This window comes from Oncorhynchus clarkii, chromosome 31 (assembly GCF_045791955.1).
Source record: "Oncorhynchus clarkii lewisi isolate Uvic-CL-2024 chromosome 31, UVic_Ocla_1.0, whole genome shotgun sequence".
Taxonomy (NCBI): Eukaryota; Metazoa; Chordata; class Actinopteri; order Salmoniformes; family Salmonidae; genus Oncorhynchus; species Oncorhynchus clarkii.
Window position 1 is genome coordinate 40,257,128 of NC_092177.1, and position 27,787 is coordinate 40,284,914.

The 27,787-nt window shown below is 42.2% G+C and overlaps 1 protein-coding gene across 1 annotated transcript; it reads right to left on the reverse strand.

Moving 5' to 3' along the window:
• Positions 1-88: 88 nt before the first annotated feature.
• Positions 89-27,787, reverse strand: LOC139390946 (X-prolyl aminopeptidase (aminopeptidase P) 2, membrane-bound). The gene is made up of 21 exons (XM_071138377.1): positions 27,641-27,787; positions 27,048-27,109; positions 26,354-26,464; positions 26,097-26,160; positions 22,597-22,701; positions 20,698-20,784; positions 20,339-20,482; positions 17,689-17,790; positions 17,510-17,591; positions 17,216-17,420; positions 16,706-16,795; positions 14,972-15,081; positions 14,780-14,857; positions 14,604-14,675; positions 14,364-14,424; positions 13,993-14,062; positions 13,385-13,489; positions 13,079-13,138; positions 12,850-12,926; positions 7,549-7,638; positions 89-666 (listed from the first exon to the last, which is right to left on the reverse strand). Exons 1-21 carry the CDS (start codon positions 27,747-27,749, stop codon positions 466-468), a joined length of 2,085 nt encoding a protein of 694 aa, XP_070994478.1. The 5' UTR covers positions 27,750-27,787; the 3' UTR covers positions 89-465.

Here is a 27,787-nt window from a genome sequence, read left to right on the forward strand (position 1 = left end):
AGTACAGTATGCTTGATATGCATTTAAATCATTCTACACATAAAGTAAGTAGTGAACAACAGGTCAGTTAACAAAATGGTACTCAAACTTTCAAATAATCCTCTTTTAATAAATTACAAATCAATTTACACTGTCTACAGCCAAGACACCCTTTTGGGATGCAAATTAAAAAACTGATTCAAAACACAGAGGTTGGACACATCAAAAAATGACAAAACAAACCAGCTGAACATATTCACCAAATAATGAAATAAACAAATTGAAATAAACTAAAAGGTACTAATCAAACATGAATTGAAATCAAACATTGAACGACAACAATACATTTACTATGCACAGGCACTGCATAGGCTGACAGCTAAGACAATAATACTAGTCATAAAAGATGCGATGAGAGTGCAATGAGATGAAGGGAGAGAAGGACTGAGAGATGGCCGGAGAAGTGGAGTGAGGGATGGAGGCTCCTCAGAGGAGGATGTGGAGGAGGGCGGTGGCCAAGGCGCTGAGGGTCAGGCTGAGGGAGGAGACGGCAGCAGAAGCAGTGGCACTCTGGAAAGGCACTGTGTGCTTCAGCATCCATGTCTTCTCCTCTGTCAGGCCCTGCCTGTCCAGCTCAGCCCCCATTAGCTCACGTATGGTCAGGTAATAATTATCCAGCCACTGCAGCTGAAGGGGAGAACAATGGAGACTGGGTCATTGGGGCACAGACACAAATGAGCAGCAACCCAGTGCCACACACCACAGTAAGCTGGCACGGACACACATACATGCACTCACACATGCCACATGCACGAGTGAAGGCTCCTCAGAGGAGGACGGACCATCCTTCTCAGTGAATTTCATAAAAATACTGAAACATTAAAAAAGTTATCCCTTTTAGATAAAACTATACTAAATATATTCACGTCACCAAATAATTAATTAAAACACACTGTTTTGTAATGAAGGTCTGCAGTGGCCTCAACAGTACTCTGTAGGGTAGCACCATGGTGTAACCAGAGGACAGCTCGATTCCGTCATCTTCTGGGTGCATTGACTTCAATACAAAACCTAGGAGGCTCATGGCTCTCTCCCCCTTCCATAGACTTACACAGTAATTATGGCAACTTTCGGAGGATGTCCTCCAACCTATCAGAGCTCTTGCAGCATGAACTGACATGTCGTCCACCCAATCAAAGGATCAGAGAATGAATCTAGTACTGAAAACATAAGCTACAGCTAGCTAGCACTGCAGTGCATAAAATCTAGAGAGTAGTTGACTCAAAGAGAGAGAAAGACAATAGAGGAACAGTTTTGAACAAATTCATTTCTTTAAAAATAAAGGAGAAGCAAAAGAGATATTTAATTATATTTTTGTTTTACTTTCACTTAGCTAACAAATGCAACTAGCTAGTTTATCCTACTCAAACACCCGGCTCAAACAAAGAGGGATGCTATTGCTATGGCTATGGTTATCCAACACTGGAACTCTTCCAAGTCAAGGTAAGCTTTTGGTTTTATAACTGTATTGCCAGAGTGCATAGATGCAAGAAGGAATTCTACAATGAGCAAATGTCCACGCTGTTTGTACAGTATGTGGCTCCTATGAAAGCTAACTGTGTTTGCATGTGATCAGGGGTGTATTCATTCCACCGATTCTGTTGAAAAATGTTTCTTAAATGGAAGCAAATGGAAAGAAATGGGGATAAACATACCTGAATTTGTCCAATAGAAACTCTCATTTAGAACTGCTGGACTAATGATTACACCCTAGATCAGCTAGATGCAGGCAAGAGTGTGCAAAGCAGTATTAAATGTGTCACTGTCTGTCACCTCGATTACTAAAATGTTTCTCTCGACCAATGCACCTACGTTGTAAACTTTTTAGTTTGTAGTAACCTCATGATGGGTACAGGGAAAATGAGAGTATCAGGTAGTAGCCTAAACCTATTGATGTTACATTGAGCTGGGTGAATGGAATATGAATGACAGTCATCCAATATGCTGTAGTGGAAATAAGGCCATGCTCATAAAAAAATAATCGTTCTCCCTCATCTTAAACGTCACCCACAGCCACTGACATGCACGCACATATACACACACAATGAATGTATGTGTGTAAATATATATATATATATATATATATATATATATATATGTATTTATCTTGCTTGATTTGCTCTTTTCCATGTGTATCCCTGATAAGTTACCCAGGAAAGAGCTGAAAATAGCCCATATTAATATATGTAGCCTTAGAATTAAGGTTAGTGAAATCAATAACTTGCTAACATAAGATAAAATTCATATATTAGCCATTTCTAGGACTCACTAGATAATTCATTTGATGACACAGCAGTAGCAATACAAGGATATAACACCTATAGAAGAGACAGGAATGCTTATTGGTGAGGTGTTGCTGTATACAGTCCCAGTCAAAAGCTTGGACACGCCTACTCATTCAAGGGTTTTTCTTTATTTTTTTACTATTTCCTACATTGTATATTAATAGTGAAGACATCAAAACTATGAAACAACACATATGGAATCATGTAGTAACCAAAAGAAGTGTTAAACAAATAAAAAAATATTTTATATTTGAGATTCTTCAAAGTAGCCACCCTTTGTCTTGATGACAGCTTTAAACACTCTTGGCCTTATCTCAACCAGCTTCATGAGTGTCACGTGTGCACCCTCTCTGGTTTCTAGGTCACTATGCTCGTTATGGCGCACACCTGTCACCATCGTTACGCACACCTGAGGGTCTTCAGGCTTACCTGGACTCCATCACCTCCTTTATTACCTTCCCTATACAGTGGGGCAAAAAAGATTTAGTCAGCCACCAATTGTGCAAGTTCTCCCACTTAAAAAGATGAGAGAGGCCTATAATTTTCATCATAGGTACACTTCAACTATGACAGACAAAATGAGAAAAAAATCCAGAAAATCACATTGTAGGATTTTTTATGAATTTATTTGAAAATTATGGTGGAAAATAAGTATTTGGTCACCTACAAACAAGCAAGATTTCTGGCTCTCACAGACCTGTAACTTATTGTTTAAGAGGCTCCTCTGTCCTCCACTCGTTACCTGTATTAATGGCACCTGTTTGAACTTGTTATCAGTATAAAAGACACCTGTCCACAACCTCAAACAGTCACACTCCAAACTCCACTATGGTCAAGACCAAAGAGCTGTCAAAGGACACCAGAAACAAAATTGTAGACCTGCACCAGGCTGGGAAGACTGAATCTGCAATAGGTAAGCAGCTTGTATTGAAGAAATCAACTGTGGGAACAATTATTAGGAAATGGAAGACTTACAAGACCACTGATAATCTCCCTCGATCTGGGGCTCCACGCAAGATCTCACCCAAAATGATCACAAGAACGGTGAGCAAAAATCCCAGAACCACACGGGGGGACCTAGTGAATGACCTGCAGAGAGCTGGGACCAAAGTAACAAAGCCTACCATCAGCAAGGGCATTGAAGATGAACAGTAGCTGGGTCTTTCAGCATGACAATGATCCCAAACACACCGCCCGGGCAACGAAGGAGTGGCTTCGTAAGAAGCATTTCAAGGTCCTGGAGTGGCCTAGCCAGTCTCCAGATCTCAACCCCATAGAAAATCTTTGGAGGGAGTTGAAAGTCCGTGTTGCCCAGCAACAGCCCCAAAACATCACTGCTCTAGAGGAGATCTGCATGGAGGAATGGGCCAAAATACCAGCAACAGTGTGTGAAAACCTTGTGAAGACTTACAGAAAACGTTTGACTTCTGTCATTGCCAACAAAGGGTATACAACAAAGTATTGAGAAACTTTTGTTATTGACCAAATACTTATTTTCCACCATAATTTGCAAATAAATTCATAAAAAATCCTACAATGTGATTTTCTGGATTTTTTCCCCCTCATTTTGTCTGTCATAGTTGAAGTGTACCTATGATGAAAATTACAGGCCTCTCTCATCTTTTTAAGTGGGAGAACTTGCACAATTGGTGGCTGACTAAATATTTTTTGCCCCACTGTATATGTCACTCCCTTTGGTTCCTTCCCCAGGCATTATTATTTCTGGGTTATGTCTGTGCGTTGTTCATGTTTCTTATGTTATGTTTATTAAAACACTCACTCCCTGAACTTGCTTCCTGATGCTCAGCGCACATCGTTACAATGAGGTAGTCACCTGGAATGCATTTCAATTAACAGGTGTGCCTTGTTAATAGTTCATTTGTGGAATTTCTTTCCTTCTTCATGCGTTTGAGCCAATCAGTTGTGTTGTGACAAGTTAGGGGTGATAGCCCTATTTGGTAAATGACCAAATCCATATTGTGCTCAAATAAGCAAAGCGAAACGACAGTCCATCATTACTTTAAGAGATGAAGATTAGTCAATTCAGAGACATATCCATGTAATTTATTAACCTTCATTTAACTAGGTGTAACAGTATAACTTCATTTCACATCCATTACATAGGCAAGTCAGTTAAGAACAAATTCTTATTTTACAATGCCTGCCTACCCCAGCCAAACCTTCCCCTAACCCAAACAACTCTGGGCCAATTGTGCGCCACTTCATGGGACTCCCGATCCCGGCTGGTTGTGTTACAGCCCGGGATCTAATCAGGGTGAGTGATGCCTCTAGCACTAAGATGCAGTGCCTTAGACCGCTGCACCACTTGGAAGCCCTAAATGCTTAGAGAAGATTTTATGTCAAGTGTTATTGAAGTGTTGAGGTTGCAGGTTCACCTGGCACATCTAAAGTATTTTATTTTGGGGTGTTGCTATAGGCCACCATGTGCTAACAGTCAGTATCTAAATAATGTGGGAAATGCTTGATAATGTAGTGTGATGTAAACAGAGGTCTAATTTATTGGGGACCTGAATATTGACTGGTTTTCATCAAGCTGTCCACTCAAGAAGAAGCATCTCCCTGTAACCCGTGCCTATAATCTGGTTCAGGTTATTAATCAACCTACCAGGAACAAGATCATCCACATGTATTGATCACATTTTTACTAATACTGTAAAACTTTGTTCTAAAGCTGTATCCGTACCCATTGGATGCAGTGATCACAATAGCTAGCTAACATTAGGCTCTAACTAGCAAAGCACGGTCCTGGGATACAAATAATAACGTCATACACGTAATGTTAGCTAGGGAGCTAGCCAGCTAACGTTACTTAGCTAGCTAACAGTACTCTTTAGCTTGAAATGAAACCACTTTCTGTCAAAATTAGAAATGAGTAATATCTGAAAATGTAGCTAGCTAGACTATCTTACCCGTATACATCATCATGCATGACGGACGTGTTTCCCTGTCACGGATGCCATGCCACGGTTGCCCTTAGTTCGAAGATGTAATCCAGAGACAGTTGTTTTCTCCATCTCTTTAGCTATCATACTCTAATTCCACTGATTTCAAAACTCGATCCTCCAGAAAGTGGAGAGTAACACTTATGCAGCTCCACTACACAATACATTTTTTTTTAAAGCCGTGTTAGTCAGGATTACCAACACGGACTAACCAACTCAAATAGACAAAAGCCTTCTATATGGCAGGCCAATTTCTTTCTAATTTCTTTATTTTTACTATTTTCTACATTGTAGAATAATAGCGAAGACATCAAAACTATTACATAAAACATATGGAATCATGTCGTAAGTAGTAACCAAAAGGTGTTAAACAAATCAAAATATATTTAATATTTTAGTTTCTTCAAAGTAGTCACCCTATGCCTTGATGGCAGTTTTGCACACTCTTGGCATTCTCTCTACCAGCTTCATGAATTAGTCACCTGGAATGCTTTTCTAACAGTTTTCCAACAGAGTTCCCACATACACTAGCGTTCAAAAGTTTGGGGTCACTTAAAAATGTCCCTGTGTTGGAAATAAAAACACATTTTTTACCATTTAAATAACATCAAATCACTGTCACTCCAGTGTTCCAATGGCACATTGTGTTAGCTAATCCAAGTTTATAATTTTAAAAGGCTAATTGATCATTAGAAAACCCTTTTGCAATTATGTTAGCAAAGCTGAAAACTGTTGTTCTGATGAAAGAAGCAATACAACTGACCTTCTTTAGACTAGTTGAGTATCTGGAGCATCAGCATTTGTGGGTTCGATTACAGGCTCAAAATGGCCAGAAACAAATAACTTTCTTCTGAAACTCGTCAGTCTATTCTTGTTCTGAGAAATGAAGGCTATTCCATGCGAGAAATTGCCAAGAATCTGCAGATCTCGTACAACGCTGTGTACTACTCCCTTCACAGGACAACGCAAACTGGCTCTAATCAGAATAGAAAGAGGAGAGGGAGGCCCTGGTGCACAACTGAGCAAGAGGACAAGTACATTAGAGTGTCTAGTTTGAGAAACAGACACCTCACAAGTCCTCAACTGGCAGCTTCATTAAATAGTACCTGCAAAACACCAGTCTGAACGCCAACAGTGAAGAGGCGACTGGCCTTTTAGGCCGAGTTGCAAAGAAAAATCCATATCGCTGTCCAGTGTTTTCTTTTTATTGGCCAGTCTGAGATATCGCTTTTTCTATACAACTCTGCCTAGAACACTTTTTTGTTTACTACATGATTCCATATGTGTTGCTTCATAGTTTGATGTCTTCACTATTATTCTAAAATGTTAGAAAATAGTCCAAATAAAGAAAAACCCTTGAATGAGTAGGTGTGTCCAAACTTTTGACTGGTACTGCAGGTCATATGTGACTCGTTTTGGCTTTTACGGTAGTCCTATGTGTGTGTACAGAAGTAGTGTGAGATTCACTTTGAGCGACAGGTGTACTTTATTCAAACTGCAATAATATATGTGCGCTGTTTCTAAAATAACCAACATACAAGATACAATTTTTAAAGAAGTAGCACGGCTGAACATAAACACGAATAGATTACAGATCAGGCTACATGTACAAAATGAAAGTGCTGGCTTTGTTTTCTCTAAGACCTCGGATAGTTAGTAATTTCACTGCTGATAAACGTCATACGTGGTTTCAAAAAACAAAACAAAACTTGCAGGTCTTGGAAGCTGCCTGTAAACTATGAGGGGGATTTTCAGAGGAAACCCACACTGTCAGCATGAATACACCTCAATCTGTCAGTCGAATGTGTATTTACCTCATGCTATCATACTAGATGTCCCAGAGAATAGAACCGTTCAATGTTTTTGAACCTTCAGTCATACTATAATGCAGTCATAATAATGACCTAACGTGCATAACAGAGATCATATCAAAATACACACGTAGTAATTCCAAAAACGCAGTCTCCACTGACCCCTTTTTGTCATTTTACAAAGTGGGATTCTATATAATACATAACAAATATAATAAAGGAAATTAATGAAGGAAATGAAATTACATTAAATATGTAATTGAATGATGGGCATCATGTCAGTCTTAGTTCAGTTGTTAATTGAGCTGGCACTAGCTGCGATGGCGGTGAGGATGTTTTATCATGACTGCTGATTATGTGTTTACTCTATGATATCTGCTGTCATTACAGCAAGTAAGGCCTCATGACAGAGCGTACAAGTTAAGTGTCAACACATTGTGTGTTTCTTACCTGTTGAGGGCTCATGAGAGAGGTGTCAATCAGCTTCCTGTCATACGGGACTAATGATACGGTCTCAAAGGTCAAGTAATTATGGCCATACTGCAGGAGAAAAAAATACACAAAGGGCAGAAAGTCAACGATTGTCAGCCTTTGGACACATTCCTAGCGGACTACATTGCAGAAACATGCCAGATCTCACAACTATTGCACTTTGTGATGTAAGTGCCTTAATGTGTTTGGACCCCAGGAAGAGTAGCGGCAGCAGCTAATGGGGATCGCTTATAAATACAAATGTGTTTAACGTATCAGCATTTAATATAGTCATCTGATGTCGGACTGCATGACGTGGCACACAACTATTGGTTGATACAATGCATGAAGTCAGCCTGGAACACAACCTTTGACATCCCTTATGGAAAACTCACGTCTCACGAAGCCGATTTCACACGTGAAACACATGATTTTCTGACACTTCACATGTAAAAATCACACATTTGGAGACACATACAGTGCATTCAGAAAGTATTCAGACCCCTTGACTTTTTCCACATTTTGATACTTTACAGTCTTATTCTAAAATGGATTAAATAGATTTTTTTCCTCATAAATCTACACCCAATACCCCATAATGACAAAGCGAAAACAGGTTTTTAGAAATTTTTGCAAATGTATAAAATAAAAAACTGAAATATCAAATTTACATAAGTACTCAGACCCTTTACTTAGTACTTTGTTGAAGCACCTTTGGCAGCAATTACAGCGTCGATTTTTATTGGGTTTGACACTACAAGCTTGGCACACCTGTACTTGGGGAGTTTCTCCCATTCTTCTCTGCAGATCCTCTCAAACTCTGTCCCCTGGCTGGGCCACTCAAGGACATTCAGAGACTTGTCCCGAAGCCACATCTGCATTATCTTGGCTATGTGCTTATGGTCGTTTTCCTGTTGGAAGGTGAACCTTTGCCCCAGTCTGAGGTCCCGAGTGCTCTGGATCAAGGCTCTCTCTGTACTTCGCTCCATTCATCATTCCCAAGATCCTGACTAGTATCCCAGTCCCTATCACTGAAAAACATCCCCACAGCATGATGCTGCCACTACCAAATCAAATCAAATCAAATTGTATTTGTCACATACACATGGTTAGCAGATGTTAATGCGAGTGTAGCGAAATGCTTGTGCTTCTAGTTCCGACAATGTAGTAATAACCAACAAGTAATCTAGCTAACAATTCCAAAACTACTACCTTATAGACACAAGTGTAAGGGGATAAAGAATATGTACATAAAGATATATGAATGAGTGATGGTACAGAGCGGCATAGGCAAGATACAGTAGATGGTATTGAGTACAGTATATACATATGAGATGAGTATGTAAACAAAGTGGCATAGTTTAAGTGGCTAGTGAAACATGTATTACATAAAGATGCAGTAGATGATATAGAGTACAGTATATACGTATACATATGAGATGAATAATGTAGGGTATGTAAACATTATATTAGGTAGCATTGTTTAAAGTGGCTAGTGATATATTTTACATCATTTCCCATCAATTCCCATTATTAAAGTGGCTGGAGTTGAGTCAGTGTGTTGGCAGCAGCCACTCAATGTTAGTGGTGGCTGTTTAACAGTCTGATGGCCTTGAGATAGAAGCTGTTTTTCAGTCTCTCGGTCCCAGCTTTGATGCACCTGTACTGACCTCGCCTTCTGGATGATAGCGGGGTGAACAGGCAGTGGCTCGGGTGGTTGTTGTCCTTGATGATCTTTATGGCCTTCCTGTGACATCGGGTGGTGTAGGTGTCCTGGAGGGCAGGTAGTTTGCCCCCGGTGATGCGTTGTGCAGACCTCACTACCCTCTGGAGAGCCTTACGATTGTGGGCGGAGCAGTTGCCCGACAGGATGCTCTCGATTGTGCATCTGTAGAAGTTTGTGAGTGCTTTTGGTGACAAGCCGAATTTCTTCAGCCTCCTGAGGTTGAAGAGGCACTGCTGCGCCTTCTTCACGATGCTGTCTGTGTGGGTGGACCAATTCAGTTTGTCTGTGATGTGTACGCCGAGGAACTTAAAACTTACTACCCTCTCCACTACTGTTCCATCGATGTGGATAGGGGGGTGTTCCCTCTGCTGTTTCCTGAAGTCCACAATCATCTCCTTAGTTTTGTTGACGTTGAGTGTGAGGTTATTTTCCTGACACCACACTCCGAGGGCCCTCACCTCCTCCCTGTAGGCCGTCTCGTCGTTGTTGGTAATCAGGCCTACCACTGTTGTGTCGTCCGCAAACTTTATGATTGAGTTGGAGGCGTGCGTGGCCACGCAGTCGTGGGTGAACAGGGAGTACAGGAGAGGGCTCAGATCGCACCCTTGTGGGGCCCCAGTGTTGCGGATCAGTGGGGTGGAGATGTTGTTGCCTACCCTCACCACCTGGGGGCGGTCCGTCAGGAAGTCCAGTACCCAGTTGCACAGGGCCGGGTCGAGACCCAGGGTCTCGAGCTTGATGACGAGCTTGTAGTGCACTATGGTGTTAAATGCCGAGCTGTAGTCGATGAACAGCATTCTCACATAGGTATTCCTCTTGTCCAGATGGGTTAGGGCAGTGTGCAGTGTGGTTGAGATTGCATCGTCTGTGGACCTATTTGGGCGGTAAGCAAATTGGAGTGGGTCTAGGGTGTCAGGTAGGGTGGAGGTGATATGGTCCTTGACTAGTCTCTCAAAGCACTTCATGATGACGGAAGTGAGTGCTACGGGGCGGTAGTCGTTTAGCTCAGTTACCTTAGCTTTCTTGGGAACAGGAACAATGGTGGCCCTCTTGAAGCATGTGGGAACAACAGACTGGGATAGGGATTGATTCAATATGTCCGTAAACACACCAGCCAGCTGGTCTGCGCATGCTCTGAGGGCGCGGCTGGGGATGCCGTCTGGGCCTGCAGCCTTGCGAGGGTTGACACGTTTAAATGTTTTCCTCCGTCGGCTGCAGTGAAGGAGAGTCCGCATGTTTTGGTTGCGGGCCGTGTCAGTGGCACTGTATTGTCCTCAAAGCGGGCAAAAAAGTTATTTAGTCTGCCTGGGAGCAAGACATCCTGGTCTGTGAAGAAGCTGGTTTTCTTTTTGTAATCCGTGATTGACTGTAGACCCTGCCACATACCTCTTGTGTCTGAGCCGTTGAATTGAGATTCTACTTTGTCTCTATACTGACGCTCAGCTTGTTTGATTGCCTTGCGGAGGGAATAGCTACACTGTTTGTATTCGGTCATGTTTCCGGTCACCTTGTCCTGATTAAAAGCAGTTGTTTGCGCTTTCAGTTTCACCCGAATGCTGCCATCAATCCACGGTTTCTGGTTTGGGAATGTTTTAATCGTTGCTATGGGAATGACATCTTCAACGCACGTTCTAATGAACTCGCTCACCGAATCAGTGTATTCGTCAATGTTGTTGTTTGATGCAATACGAATCATATCCCAGTCCACGTGATGGAAGCAGTCTTGGAGTGTGGAATCAGATTGGTCGGACCAGCGTTGAACAGACCTCAGCGCGGGAGCTTCTTGTTTTAGTTTCTGTCTGTAGGCAGGGATCAACAAAATGGAGTCGTGGTCAGCTTTTCCGAAAGGAGAGCGGGGCAGGGCCTTATATGCGTCGCGGAAGTTAGAATAGCAATGATCCAAGGTTTTTCCAGCCCTGGTTGCGCAATCGATATGCTGATACAATTTAGGGAGTCTTGTTTTCAGATTAGCCTTGTTAAAATCCCCAGCTACAATGAATGCAGCCTCAGGATATATGGATTCCAGTTTGCAAAGCCATCTGCTTTGGGGGGAATATATACGGCTGTGATTATAATCGAAGAGAATTCCCTTGGAAGATAATGCGGTCGACATTTGATTGTGAGGAATTCTAAATCAGGTGAACAGAAGGACTTGAGTTCCTGTATGTTGTTGTGGCCACACCACGTCTCGTTAACTATGAAGCATATGCCCCCGTCCCTCTTCTTACCAGAAAGATGTTTCTGTCGGCGCGATGCGTGGAGAAACCAGCTGGCTGCACCGACTCCGATAGCATCTCTCATCCGTAGGGATGGTGCCAGGTTTCCTCCAGACGTGACACTTGGCATTCAGGCCAAAGAGTTCAATCTTGGTTCCACCAGACCAGAGCTTCTTGTGTCTCATGGTCTTTAGTTGACTTTTGGCAAACTCCAAGTTGGCTGTTGTGCTTTTTACTGAGGAGTGGTTTCCGTCTGGCCACTCTACCATAAAGGCCTGATCGGTGGAGTGCTACAGAGATGGTTGACCATCTCCACAGAGGAACTCTGGAGCTCTGTCAGAGTGACCATTGGGTTCTTGGTCACCTTCCTGACCAATGCCATTCTCCCCCGATTGCTCAGTTTGGCCGGGCAGCCAGCTCTAGGAAGTGTCTTGGTGATTCAAAACTTCTTCCATTTATGAATGATGGAGTGTTCTTGGGGACCTTCAATGCTGCAGAAATGTTTCACAAATTCTTCCCCAGATTTGTGCCTTGACATAATCCTGTCTCGGAGCTCTACGAACAATTTATTCGACCTCGTGGCTTAGTTTTAGCTCTGACATGCACTGTCAACTATGGGACCTTATGTAGACTGCCTTTCCAAATCATGTGCAATCAATTGAATTTACCACAGGTGGACTCTAATTTTTATTTTTTTTATTTTATTTTTTACCTTTATTTAACCAGGCAAGTCAGTTAAGAACAAATTCTTATTTTCAATGACGGCCTGGGAACTGCCCCTGTTCAGGGGCAGAACGACAGATTTGTACCTTGTCAGCTCAGGGGTTTGAACTTGCAACCTTCCGGATACTAGTCCAACGCTCTAACCACTAGGCTACCCTGCCGCCCAATAAAGTCATAGAAACATCTCAAGGATGATAAATGGAAACAGGATGCAACTGAGCTCAATTTCGAGTCTCATAGCAAAGGGTCTGAATACTTATGTAAATAAGGCATTTCTGTTTTTAATTTTTAATAAATGTGCAAAAAAAAATGCTTTCGCTTTGTCATTATGGGGTATTGTGTGTAGATTGATTAAGATTTTTTTTTAAATTTAATCAATTTTAGGCTGTAACTTAACCAAATGTGGAGAAAGTCAAGGGGTTTGAAAACTTTGCAAATGCACCGTAGTTGTCAGACATTTTACATCTGACAATTGACATCATATTATGGATAGCTAGAATCTTTCCACAGCTTTAATACTTCCCCATCACTGTTAAATGTTATTCATATTTACCCACACTTATCTGATATTTCCACAGGTTAAATAAAAACGCTGTAGTTCAATAGTTTATCTACCTTTGTGTGAGCTGGCACGATGACGACAACGTCTTCAATACGGATCCCAAAGTCATTTTCCTTGTAATATCCTGGTTCTGGAAGAGATACAACCTGCTCATGAAATAAGCATTCTCTTCCTATTCATTCAAGTCAAAAAGGCAGCTAAAAAAATCTAAATGAACCTTGTGACAAACCTCAAGATGTTAATTGAAGATAAGGACACAAATTTGACTTGGTGAGATCTTACCTATAGACGTGAACATGCCTTCCCGGAATGGAATGTTATTGCCCTGAAAGCCAACAGGCCCTGTGACGGAATTGAGATTAGTCAAATCCAAAAATATATGGTTACATACTGTACCAGCTACATTAATTTCCTTCTGTTATTTTCAATAGTGGATTCAAGGATTTTTTTTAGCATTGAGAATAAAAAAATAAAAAAAGAGAAAATAATACAGTGTGATTGCTACAATGAAATTAAAACAACTCTGAATATCAGTATCATAAAACGATACTAAAGATTGAAAATGAACAATGAGTAAAGCAATTATACATTCATGGACACCAAAGTAGTTTCCCACGCCGTGACCCGTCCCGTGGCCGTAGTTCAGGCCCACTTCCCACAATGCCCGGCGCCCCAGCATCTCCATGTTTACACCTGTTGATAAACAAAAGCGTTAACGTGCCCTGGTGTCAAACATCCTCCAAACCTTTTACAACCACTTCTTGTTGGCACACTTTAAAACATGTATTTTTCCTTCCTCTCTTGAAGTAAGCACTGATTTAACACAAGCGGGAAAGTAAAGATTCCCTCATCAAATCAAATTGTATTGGTCATATTCACGTGTTTAGCAGATGTTATTGCGGGTGTAGCGAAATGCTTGTAATATACCTTTCAGTCATGTCAGATCAGCGATCTCAAAGACTGAAAGATGTATTTTCAAACTTTTCTTCAAACAGGGCCTCAAACAGACACAATGTACTTTGTGTAAAATAAGCACAAAAATCACCTTGCTAATGGACTAGTGAAAAAAGAGTTCCCTCTTGTGGTTGTATAGGACATTGCACGTATGCTTTTACATGTCCACCAGTAGTAGCCTCTGACAGTGTGACGTGAATGAGCATCTGCTTCTGTGCAGTTGTGCACTGCATTGCACTCACCTTTTGTCCCCGAGGGGAAGATGGTCCGAGAGATTTCAATATTTCCCATGAGCACACGAGTGAAGGCCTCCTTTGGAGTGAGAGAACGGTGTAGATCAGAGAATTGGTTTGAAATGATGAGAATAGACGTGAAATAACTATAGGCGATATAAAGTTACATAACAGGTATAAAGGTATATATCTACATATTCATTTGACGGAGGTAGCACAATAGGGCCGGCTCAGACTGCGGGTATGGATGTGGGTACGCAGACCCGCAAGCCACTCCGGCCCCTCGTGATGAGTTCAGATTTTTTGTGGCCCCCACCCCTATCAAAGTTGCCCATCCCTGGTATATATAAAGCTACTTAGCCCCATAGGGCCACCTGTACCTTCTGCATGTCGGTGGGGATCCCCCAGTGAACAGTTCGTGTGATGTCAGTGGTCCCATCTCTATGGTCACAAGAAGAACAAGTCATGGCTCACATTTGAATCAATGTGGATAATAACTGAAGAATAAACTGCAAATATTTACCATGGAGATCCTATTAAATTACTAGTCTAATGTGTTATTTGTAATTCTATGGTGATAACTACATTCTCAGCTATAGTGAACACGCTTCTCTACTCACAGATACTGGCCACCAGAGTCCACCAGGTACATCTCATCAACAGTAAGCTTTCTGCTAGTTGCATTAGAAGGGCTATAATACAATGTTTGTGACAAAACAATAGTTAGTGGTACTGTGAGGCAGATACTAAGCAAAAACCATTAGGAGACAAGGTGGAAAAGGAAAGCTCTAGATACCTATAGTGGGCCAGAGCAGCATTGGGCCCACTGGCAGATATGGTTTCAAAGCTTGGCCCCCTGCTGTCCTTCTGCTTGCTGTCAAGTGTCAAAGATAGTGTTAGCAATTAAGTGTGTGTGTGCTTAAGTGCTTGCGTTTGTGTGCATACATGCATGTGTGTGTGTGTGTGTGTGTGTGTGTCTTCTCCCCACCTGCGACACTCATTGACGTAATATGCTGCTGTCATCTCTGTCTCTTTCCCCTCTGGTACAACTTTTTCCAGCCACATCAGTAGCTGTATGACTGCCACGGCATCCCTCACCTACAGAGAGCAAGGGAGGACAATCAGACCACACAAGGTATTCTCCTATTACAACTGAGAAGTGGGATGATGTTACCCTTGAACTCTGGGGCTGTATGTTTCAAGCATCTCAAAGTAGGACTGCTGATCTAGGATCAGATTCATGTAATCTTATTAATTGTGATCTAAAAGATAATACTGATTCTAAGTCAGAACTCCTATTCTGAGATATTTGATACATACGGCCCCTGATCTCAGATCAGCATTCCGTTTTTTCCCACAGTGCTTGAGGTTAGGATTTTCAAGCTGGTGGAGGTTAGGATTTGTAATGGTTTAAGTTAGGGTGTGTAATGGTTGAGGTTAGGGTGTGTAATGGTTTAAGTTAGGGTGTGTAATGGTTGAGGTTAGGGTGTGTAATGGTTGAGGTTAGGGTGTGTAATGGTTGAGGTTAGGGTGTGTAATGGTTGAGGTTAGGGTGTGTAATGTTTTAGGTAAGGGTGTGTAAGGGTTGAGGTTAGGGTGTGTAAGCTGATTACTAGATCTGATTCAAAGGACAACGTCCATCCAGAGTCATAATTCATCCAACCACATAATAAATGTGAATGCCATGACAACAGTCTGTCATATCTTACTGCCGCGCTCAGATCTGGATCTTTATCTGGATCCCCATTAGCTGACAGCCATGACGGCAGGAATGGAAGAATTTATAATAACACACCCGTATAAGAACCATACATTCAAGGGCTTTATTGGTGCCAATCATAAAAGCTGACTTTAATGGTGATGGATAGAAGACAGAATCTTAGACAGGATATACCATGAAGGGTATTAAAAGCACTAATGCTAATGTATGCAATCTTGCCTCCAATATAACAATCCCAATATGGAAAAGTATGGCTTTGTAACGGTTCTCCTGTGGTGAAGTAGAGGCGGACCAAAATGCAGCGTGGTTTCTTTGATTCATGATTAATAACAAAAAAGATAAAACACGAACACTACAAAACAATAAACGTGGAAACCCAAAAACAGCCCTATCTGGTGCAAAACACAGAGACAGGAACAATCACCCACAAACACACAGTGAAACCCAGGCTACCTAAATATGGTTCCCAATCAGAGACAATAAATAACACCTGCCTCTGATTGAAAACCATATCAGGCCAGACATAGAAATAGACAAACAAGACATCCAACATAGAATGCCCACTCAGATCACACCCTGACCAACCAAAACATAGAAGCATACAAAGCAAACTATGGTCAGGGTGTGACAGGCTTGTCAAGATGAACTGATAACACATCTGAAGAGCTATTGGATCCACCAGCGTCGCTGTTGTAAGACTTTATGGCTTAATAAGAGCACAACTCAATAAAGAGAGGGAATAGGGTGTCTTGAGTCTCCAGCTCTGTCTGTCTGTCTGTCTGTCTGTCTGTTCTTCTTCTTCTTCTTCCTTATCAGGACCATAATGTCCTGACAAGGTAGGAAAACAAGAATAGTTTTGAAAAGTCAGGACTTTTTTCATGTCTTGAATTTGTTAAAATGCTATTTTAGGCTTAAGGGTTACGTTTAGGATTTGTGGTTAAGGTTTTGGGTTAAGGGTTAGGGTTAGGAAAAATAGGATTTTGAATAGTGTGTGTCACATACATGAGCATCTCTCAGGATGCGCTGCTCTGTCTCGTCCTTCACCGCTTTAGTGGTCAGCACCGGAGAGTAGGCACTGGTCAGTAACTTCTCCTAAAACAAAGGGGTAGAGCGATATGGTTTTAACACTCTCAGTTCCCACTCATGTACATGAAATGCGACACAACAACAACTTTCTTCCACAGTTTTTTTTTTATTTAACCTTTATTTAACTAGGCAAGTCAGTTAAGAACAAATTCTTATTTTCAATGACGGCCTAGGAACAGTGTTCAGGGGCAGAACGACAGATCTTGTCAGACAACGACCAACAAAAACAAACAACGACCTTGTCAGCTCGGGGATTTGAACTTGAAACCTTTGGGTTACTAGTCCAATGCTCTAACCACTAGGCTACCCTGCCGCCCCAGTAAAGTGTAGGGAGGTGTGATAAATAAATATACCACACATTCAATGGACCATTCCCAACCAGTGAGGAGTTTAATAATAGGTTAATATCCCCACCCCTGTCCTCACCTCTGGAGTGATGAGCTCGTACAGGGCATAGTTGGTGTACTCTGTTCCAATCCACACCTTCACACCAGATGTGGTCATGTAGTTCTTCAGCATTACCCGCACCTGTTCATATTCTAACAACTGCACACAGTGGGCCAGGGGGAAACAAGTGGAGTTCAGGTATAACTTCAAGTCTTCTGTCACTCTGTCTTTGTGTACAAACAACCTGAGAGGGAGAGAAAAAAATGAATGAGCAACTTTTATGGCGCACGTTTGAGCACTGCAAAGCAGTGCGGACTGGGACTTCAGACTCACCAGATCTCATTCAAGGTCAGCAGTGTATAGGAGTAGAAGAAGGGGTTGTAGGGGACATCACTACCGCGCAGATTAAACAGCCCTGGAACAGAGCAGATAAGAAGACTTCGATGAGGACTTCAAGTAATGAAGTGTTAAGTTAATGGATATGAATGAGTGTCCAGGCGTGGCGTTCTTACAGGCAGTCTCATCAAGAGCAGAGAGCAGGACCGCTGTGGGCTTGTAAGGATTGTCTGTCATCTGAGTCCGTATGTGTTCCACTTTCATCTGCCAGGTCCTCTCTGTCAAACGGGTGTGTGTCGGCGCCAGATGAGAAAACACAATCAGACTCTGGGTCACCATAAAGGGCATTTTGTTTTATGATCCCTCCATTTACTTACTGTCTAACAGTGGAGTGTATTCGTGGATGCCAAGGGAAGCCAGGTTTCCCCAGCAAAGTGACCAATATTTTTTATCTTTCGTCTCTCTGTGTTTTATGATTTTCCTTTGATTTTGAAGAGGCTAAATCTATCTCACCGGGGAAAGCATCCGAGCTAGTGAAATAGTGCCTCTCTTTTTCTGTATTTGTTGGTCATCTATCTGATTCTGTCTGGTCAAAAAGAGTAGGACGTTGTTGCCGCCTGTAGCATTGAATGCACGGGAAGCCAGCGAGCTTTTGGCTTCCTTGATTAAAAAAAGTATAAAAGAATAGCCTATCAGCGTTGAGCTAAAGTAAACTGGCTAGCTAGCTAGCTAAAATAGGTCCTTTCCTAAATTAGCAATAGATGGAGATAGGGATTTGGACTTGTGGTTTTACTTAATAAAATACAAACATGTTTAACCTTTAATTCTCCGTACTGGCCAATGATTATAACGGTGATTCTGATCCAACCATATATTCACATAACGTGCCCCTGGCCTGAGAGGATGGAAGTTGAATATGTAGCTCTGGATACGAGTGTCTGCTAAATGGCTAACATTTAAATGTAGAAGACTAATGCTAACTAGCTAACGTTGCCCATGAAAGGAAGTTAGGCTAGCGAGCAAGCATTTTAGCCAGATACCCTAGGACAACAAAAAATACAAGCGTGTACTGTATGACAGAGTGATAGACCGGTTCGGCAACATGAAAGAGAGGAGGATGGCATTTGCGTTTCTCTACAAGTAGGGTGAGTCCACATGTTTTTTCTACTTGCACGCAACACACACAGAGAAATCAGAACCATGGACAGCCACATCATATTTAGCTTACGTTGATTGGACTAAATTGTTTTTGGTATATTTTAGTTGTCACTATATTAGACTAAGCATACGTGATTTGATGATGTTGAAATGTTGAAGTTGAAATGGTGATGGAATAGTGGAGGCAGCTCCTGTTTTCTTTGTAACTCTCCATGGTTCTAAATCAACAGCTGTTTAGTGGTCCAACAATGTTGGAAACATTAACTTGCTTGACCATGCTGTAGGTCATGTAACTCTGTTTGTTACATGCAAAACGCTTTGTGGAATTCAGACAGACGTTGCTCTCCAGTTTAGTGATGAAACAAAGGTGTGGTTGAATTTATTCTGCCAATGTCTTCTTATTCTCTCAGCCTTAGGCCTATACAGTATATCACGGTGGCAAGGCATACGAACTACCAGGTTATAGAGCAAACAACGCAATTAACACAACACATAGGTTGTGATATGGCTTTTTTCCCCCTGGTTTGGCTTCCCCCAGTGATTTTACTCACACATCACTACTGCTGTCTAATCATGATAATAGAAAACAAGGTAAAAACAGAACTCTCAGCAGTGCATGACTTGGGATGGAATAAGTGTAGGAGCTGTCTTTTTCCAAGTCGGTCCATTAGACTATGATTACCAAAATTCTCCGATGACATTATGCTATAAAGCTCTCTGATTATTCACTGTTAATGGTTTAAACACATTTTCCATGACTTCGCCATTTTAACCAAATTTCCATGACTATTATCATAGCCTACATGCAAAAGTAAGCATTATTGACATGGGGAAGCTGCTGTGTCTGATCCAGTGTAGACTTACCACCTCCTGGCATTGTTCCCTTGATAAAGGCACTTAGCCCCCCCACATAGAACTGCACAGTTAGTCACATGATGTCAACATGTGGTCAACCCTCCATCGGGAGAGCACCTGGGTGTGCAGGCTTGGCTTATGATTACAGCCCCGAAACACTCAAGTCTGCTTATCAAGGTCCCGTTGAGCAGATGATGTTTAGCCTACAATGTGGTTAGACCAGGGCTTGAACAAAAGCCTGCACACCCAGGACAGCCTACTGTCACTCTCAGACCCACAGACTAGCGTCAAATAAAGTAGAATAGAGTGGGAATCAGTAAATGAATGCCCACTCCCCTACTCAATGAAGATCTTGTCTTCATTCCAATTTGATCAACATGTTTTGCTTCAGTATGTGAATCTGGGACAGGGATAGGTTACTTTGTTTGAAATAGAGGAGCTGGTACCCAATTCCCCAACAATTAGATTTGCTGGTACACATTCAGGACAGCTCTGAACCAAGTCAGGCACTGACTATAAGTGTTTATTATCAGGGGAAACACACAGAGACAAGACTAATGGAAACAACCCCATTCATTTCCGCCCCTTCCACAGAGTAATAATCGGCAATGATTACCAGCCATAAGCAGTTAAAGGGGATGTTTATGACAGTTTGTGAGCCTATGGCTTTCTGCACTGTTTGCCGGTATTTATCTATTCATCAGCCCAGAGATAAGGGAACTGCACAGTAACTTACTCGCTCACTCACACACTCATCACACGCACACACTCACACACACACACACACAAGGATAGACAGTGGCACCCACACACCTACGACTCTGTCGGGCAGGCGGATGAGGTTATCAGGAGGGATGAGGGGTCTGTCTGTCCACACTCTGTCCACCAGGTTGTCAGGGATGGACTTCAGCATTAGCTTGGCTGGAACTAGGTTGTAGCTGTAGGACTCATAGGTTTCTATGGGGTTGGAAAAGACAACCATTATACAATGGTACATCCTGCAGGGATCGCATACACAGCATATACTGTATGCATTTACTGTACTTTGGATCAAAGCATCTGCTAAGTGGCATATATAGTGCCATATATTTCATAGTACATGAATACTTATTTGCTAAACCAAAGTGCCATAGTCTGTCAAGTATGACATGGATCTTTATGGACTGCCTTACGGATAGAGAAGAGGAAGGGGTCAAAGCCAATGTTATCAGTGTCCGAAACCTCCCGAATCAGCCAGTCAGCTATACTGCTGATGGACACTGTGGAGCAGAAGCAACAATGGGACAGACCAAACAATTGCTTGAGTAAACATTGTCACAACAGTCATCTTTCTTGCCGAGACAGTTTCATTTGTTCAGATTACATAAATTCATGTTTGACATTTGGGAGCCTTGGCAATGTGTTTGTTTAAGGTTACCTCTATCATAGCTCTATTATAATAATACACTGAACAAAAAAGAACACAACATGCAACAATTTCAAATGTGTTGCTGAGTTACAGTTCATATAAGGAAACAGTCAATTGAAATAAGTTCATTAGGCCATAATCTATGGATTTTGCATGACTGGGCAGGGGCGCAACCAATCATAATTAGTTTTTCCCCCTCCAACAACGTTGGAGGCAACTTATGGTAGAGAAATTCATGTTAAATTATCTGGCAACAGCTCTGGTTTACGTTCCTGCAGTCAGCATGTATATTGCACGTTCCCTCACAACTTGAGACATCTGTGGCATTGTGTTGTGACAAAACTGCACATTTTAGAGTGTTTTTTTATTGTCCCCAGCACAAGGTGAACCTGTGTAATGACCATACTGTTAAGTCAGCTTCTTGATATGCCACACCTTTCAGGTGGATGGATTACCTTGACAAAGGACAAAATGCTAAAAAAAAATGTGCACGACATTTGGGAGAAATAAGCTTTTTTTTTTTTTAAATGTATGGAACATTTCGGGGATCTTTTATTTCAGGTCATGAAACACAGGGACCAGCATTTTACATGTTGAATATATGTTTTTGTTCAGACTTATATTTGACAATACACCGGGTGCCCTTGCGCCACCTTATCCCAGACCTGCTGCCCAACCCCCTCACTTCCTACCTGCTTCTGCTTCCTGCTAACTCCCCTCCTCACCTTTCACTTTGAAACTTTGAATGCTTGTTTATGAAAAGCCAATTAACATTGACTCCTGAGGTGTTGAATTGTTGCACCCCTACAGCCACCATGGTTATTATTTGACCCAGCTGGTCATCTATGAACGTTTGAACGCATTAAAAAAAAGATCTGGCCTTACAGCATGTGCCCATAAATCTCCACCTGGTACAGCCAGAAGAAGACTAGGTTTCTAGGTTTCTCCTAGGTTATTGCGTCCTAGGGAGTTTTTCCTAGACACTGTGCTTCTGCCTCTGCATCGCTTGCTCTTTGGGGTTGTAGGCTGGATACAGTGTCTGTAAAAAACGTTGTGCTGCTGGTGAAAAAAAAAAAAAAAAAAGGGCTTCATAAAATGAATTTGATTGATTCATTGATGGCTTGCATCACTGTGCACTTTTTTTGTGTATGTGTTTGTGACTGTAATTCCTTTCTCCTTTTGTAGTTTCATCAGATAGAGATGGGCATTTGAAATGAGAGGATCAGGCAGACAGGAAAGCAACACCGTCTGCAGCTCTAGGCTAGACAACACAGTCTGCAGCTCTATTCTAGTCAACACAGTCTGCAGCTCTAGTCTAGTCAACACAGTCTGCAGCTCTAGTCTAGTCAACACAGTCTGCAGCTCTAGTCTAGTCAACACCGTCTGCAGCTCTAGTCTAGTCAACACAGTCCGCAGCTCTAGTCTAGTCAACACCGTCTGCAGCTCTAGTCTAGTCAACACAGTCTGCAGCTCTAGTCTCTTCTTTTTGCAATACAGTCTCATGCACACAAACGACACACACAAAGGACATGTTCATGTTTTTAAACGTATGTAAATTGTAAAGACGTTTGTCTGTAATGTATTGTTGGTTATGTGTCCGGACCCCAGTAAGACGAGCTGTCTCCATTGGCATCGGTTAATGAATCACATCAAATCATCTTACCATCTTTCTCCAGCTCCCAATTGCAGTCCATTTGACGTTCAGCCTGGACCCAGTAGCGACTGTCTGTCCAGAGGACCGCCTTGTTCAGGGTCACCACTGCTGTGCCTGGGGAGGGAGGGTTACATTACACATCATGGAGGGTTGTATTCAGTTTCAATGATGTGTGGCCATGTCAGAGTTATGGTACTCTTTTATGCATAGGCAACTTACTTATTCGCAAAGTATTGAGACCCCTTGACTTTTTCAAAATTTTGTTAACTTACAGCCTTGTTCTAAAATGGATGAAATATATATTTTTTCTTAACCATCTACACAATACCCCATAATGACAAAGCGAAAACAGGTTTTCAGAAATGTTTGCAAATGTATAAAAAACCAAACTGAAATATCACATTTACATAAGTATTCAGACCCTTTACTCAGTACTTTGTTGAAGCACCTTTGGCAGCGATTACAGCCTCGAGTCTTCTTGGATTTGATGCTACAAGCTCGGCACACCTGTATTTGGGGAGTTTCTCCCATTCTTCTCTGCAGATCCTCTCAAGCTCTGTCCCCTGGCTCGGCCACTCAAGGACATTCAGAGACTTGTCCCGAAGCCACTTCTGCATTGTCTTGGCTATGTGCTTATTGTCATTGTCCTGTTGGAAAGTGAAACTTTGCCCCAGTCTGAGGTCCTGAGTGCTCTGGATCAAGGATCTCTCTGTACTTTGCTACGTTCAACTTTCTCTGAATCTTGACTAATCTCCAAGTCCCTATCACACTCCATATTTTAGAAACATTTTCAAATTGATCCTCAAAAACACTCAGGACATCAGACTACGGTGAAGCTTCCCCTTCCAACAGGACAACAACTCTAAGCACGCTGCCAAGACAACGCAGGAGTGGTTTCGGGACAAGTTTCTGAATGTCCTTGAGTGGCCCAGCCAGAGCCCGGACTTGAACCCGATCGAACATCTTTGGAGAGACCTGAAAATAGCTGTGCAGCTACACTCCCCCATCCAACTTGACAGAGCTAGAGAGGATCTGCAGAGAAGAATGGGATAAACTACCCAAATATAGGTGTGCCAACTTGAACCCGATCGAACATCTTTGGAGAGACCTGAAAATAGCTGTGCAGCTACACTCCCCCATCCAACTTGACAGAGCTAGAGAGGATCTGCAGAGAAGAATGGGATAAACTACCCAAATATAGGTGTGCCAACTTGAACCCGATCGAACATCTTTGGAGAGACCTGAAAATAGCTGTGCAGCTACACTCCCCCATCCAACTTGACAGAGCTAGAGAGGATCTGCAGAGAAGAATGGGATAAACTACCCAAATATAGGTGTGCCAAGCTTGTAGTGGCATACCTAAGAAGACTCAATGCTGTAATCAACTGATTAACTGATTACTTTTTTATTTTTTATTTTTTAAAATATTTTTTTACCCCTTTTTCTCCCACATTTCGTGGTATCCAATTGTTGTAGTAGCTACTATCTTGTCTCATCGCTACAACTCCCGTACGGGCTCGGGAGAGACGAAGGTTGAAAGTCATGCGTCCTCCGATACACAACCCAACCAGCCGCACTGCTTCACATCCAACCCGGAAGCCAGCCGCACCAATGTGTCGGAGGTTACACCGTGCACCTGGCAACCTTGGTTACTGGTCACTGCGCCCAGCCCGCCACAGGAATCGCTGGTGCGCAATGAGACAAGGACATCCCCACCGACCAAGCCCTCCCTAACCCGGACGACGCTAGGCCAAATGTGCGTCGCCCCACGGACCTCCCGGTCACGGCCGGTTACGACAGAGCCTGGGCGCGAACCCAGGGACTGATGGCACAGCTGGCGCTGCAGTACAGCGCCCTTAACCCTTTTTTAAAGCTTTTTTTTACTGTTTTAGCTTTGTCATTATGGGGTGTTGTTTGTAATTTGATGAGGGGAAAAAAACAATTTAATCAGTTCTAGAATAAGGCTGTAACGTAACGAAATGTGGAAAAAGTCAAGGGGTCTAAATACTTTCCGAAGGCACTGTATATGACAAGTACATACCAGAGGGACGTACAACAGTACAAATGATCACAAACTGTACCAAATTATTCAAAGCATTTTCATAACACAATCATAACAGCTTTGTAATACTGGTGTTGACCTCTATTTATACAGTGGGGCAAAAAAGTATTTAGTCAGCCATAATTTGCAAATAAATTCATAAAAAATCCTACAATGTGATTTTCTCGATTTTTTTCCCTCATTTTGTCTGTCATAGATGAAGTGTATCTATGATGAAAATTACAGGCCTCTCTCATCTTTTTAAGTGGGAGAACTTGCACATTTGGTGGCTGACTAAATACTTTTTTGCCCCACTGTATATCGCAATCTGCCAGACTCAGACTAATCAGAACATCTGCCGGATATAAAATAAAAAATACTATAAAATACCTTTTCTTATTCACAGGGGAGAAATTTTAACTGTGCTTGGAATAATCTATTCATCTGCCTGAGCTCTAGTACAGAAATGGCATTGATCATCCGTTTATGTCAGTGCAATAGTCCAGGAATAGATCTCCCCATCAATCTGTCCAACCTGGACTCAAGGGTAGACTTAACATAGTGTACCTAAATCTGTCTCCCTCCATTTAGTATGGTATGTATTCATTTGTGGATGTCCATCATCCATTTCATTTGATATTTTACAAATTATAATTTGTATGATATGTTATGAATTGCAATTTGTACAATTTGTTACGAATTTGCAATACATATGATATGTTACGAATTCCAAGTTGTTGTTGCTGATGTTTGCTAGGTGGCTAAAGCTAACGTTAGCTAGGTTGCTAATGTTAGCTAGGCTAGGGGTTAAGGATAGGGTTAAGGTTAGGAGTTAGGTTAATGGGTTAATGGGTTGAGGTCAGGGAAAGGGTTAGCTAACATGCAATTGTTCAAGTTGTTCTTGATGAGATTTGAACAGACAACCTTTGGTTTCTAGATGTTCACGTTATACCACCCTCCTTTAAATGTTTTGCCTTACGTAACCTCCTGTATTATGTAACCATACCAAATGTAACATCTCAAACTAATTTCAGTGTCCCGGATTTGAGTTTACTATGTTACGTCTAGTCTATGAGACCAGGCTGATCGGTCTTTGGAAGCTCCCTGATTCACAGCTCATTTGTCACTCATCGATGGCTCTGAGAGGGTGGGGGAGGGGGCAGGGAGCTGATGGATGTGGGAAGGAGAAGCGGTGAAGATGGAGGAGTGGAACAGAGGGTATCAGGAGAGGAGGGTGGGAGTGAAATGATTGCGGGACTAGGAGGTAGGAGAGGATAAGGAGGAGGAGGGAAGAGGAGGGGGGGGGGGTGAGAAATGAACTGAGAAGTAGAACGGTGAGATGAATGGGAAGGACTGAAATTGAGACAGGAGGAGAGGAAGGGAGTGTGGTAGTTTAGAACTGAGGGGAGGAGAATTAGGAGCGGAAGGGAGAAAAAGGAAGGGAGGAAAGGACATCTAGGAGATCTACCTGCAGAGCCTGTGAAACCCGTCATGAAAGCCATCCGTGCATCACGTGGGGCAATGTACTCACTCTGTAGGAGATACACATGTTGTCAGCACAACACACAACACATACACACACGCACACACACACACACACACACACACACACACACACACACACACACACACACACACACACACACACACACACACACACACACACACACACACACACACTTGGTCACCATGCGCACACATATGCGTACATACACACACTCCTACCAGGTGAGCGTCTGTCCCAGGGATGATATAGGCAGAGACATTGACAGAACTCATAGCCTCCCTCAAGGCCTGCAGCCGTAGGGTAGTGTTGACCACGGTGGAGGGCAGGTACTGGAACAAACAGTAGAGAGAGTCAGAGGGCTGAATTCCAACCTTAAAATCTGTGTGAATCGCCTACTGACATGAATGCATGATTCACGTGATAGTCAGAGTCACGATTGGTGGATTTCTCAAAATAGAGAGTTTCCTGGAATCCAAAACTCAAGTTCCCCAATATTTGTCCAGACTGAATGAGTGAAGTAAAACAACAGTGGAATTGAGTGTTATTTAGTGTAGATTCCTTGGCCCATATTCATAAAGCGTTTCAGAATAGATGTGCTGATCTAGGATCAGTTTTTCATTTTTTCAATAATAATAAATATGAATTCATCAAATGATATGGACAGGGAGGACCTGATTCTAACCAGAACGAACGCCTGCTCGGAGTCTCTTTTTAAATATGGGTGGAGGCTAATTATGCCAATGAGTGAACCTTAGATTTGTAAAAACAGGGCTGCATACTGTGTGTCTGACCTGATTACATATTGACTGATCTGACACTCATTCACTACACATTTATTTGAGTCCCCAGAAGGGACGTGGTATACAAGGACACATGGTATAACAGCACTAAATCTGGGCTAGATAATCATACCGGAGGGATTGCAGAGCAGTTCCTCTCAGACCCACCGTCTGCACGAATGACATTCCAGCTTCCTGAAATGGGAAAAAAAAACTAATGAGGAAGAGACCTTGGAAAGTGACAATTAAAGTGCTGTGTAAGCGCGTTTCTAGATCAATGTTGTTGTTCAGTTACTGATTTTAATCAGACATTACAGTCTGGGCAGCCAGGGGCAAATGAGGACTAAATGCAATGGTGAGAAAATGACAAATTATAGAATCTCTTGCAAGTAGAGAAAGAAGAGAGCAGCCAGACAAATCGTGTATAATAATACCTTTCATAAAATCCCAGTGCAACACAATAGTTCTCTCAATCAAGAAAATAGAAGCAATCAAAAGATTGACTTCTCAACAGCCAGAATGCATAATCATTGATAAGAGTGTCATTCTCATTAGATTCATTCTCAGGCAAATTACATTCAAAGATATTCCAATGAATTATCCAACAGGCATGAAACCAACAGCAGATGGCAAATTCTAATGTACCCTATATCAACCAAGAGTCTCTCGCATTTCGCACAGAAATCCTACATCAATCATCACAGGAAGTTAGAACTAAACTTTTACCTCCAAGTGCCAGAAGAGTGCCAACCAGGAGCCAGTCAGAAAAGGGCATCTTGGCACAAACTGTCTGCCACCAGCGATTCCACAGAGAGAGTGACGGTAATGCCTGCATGAATGTACTGTATGTGAGACAGGTGCGTGTGTGGGTGT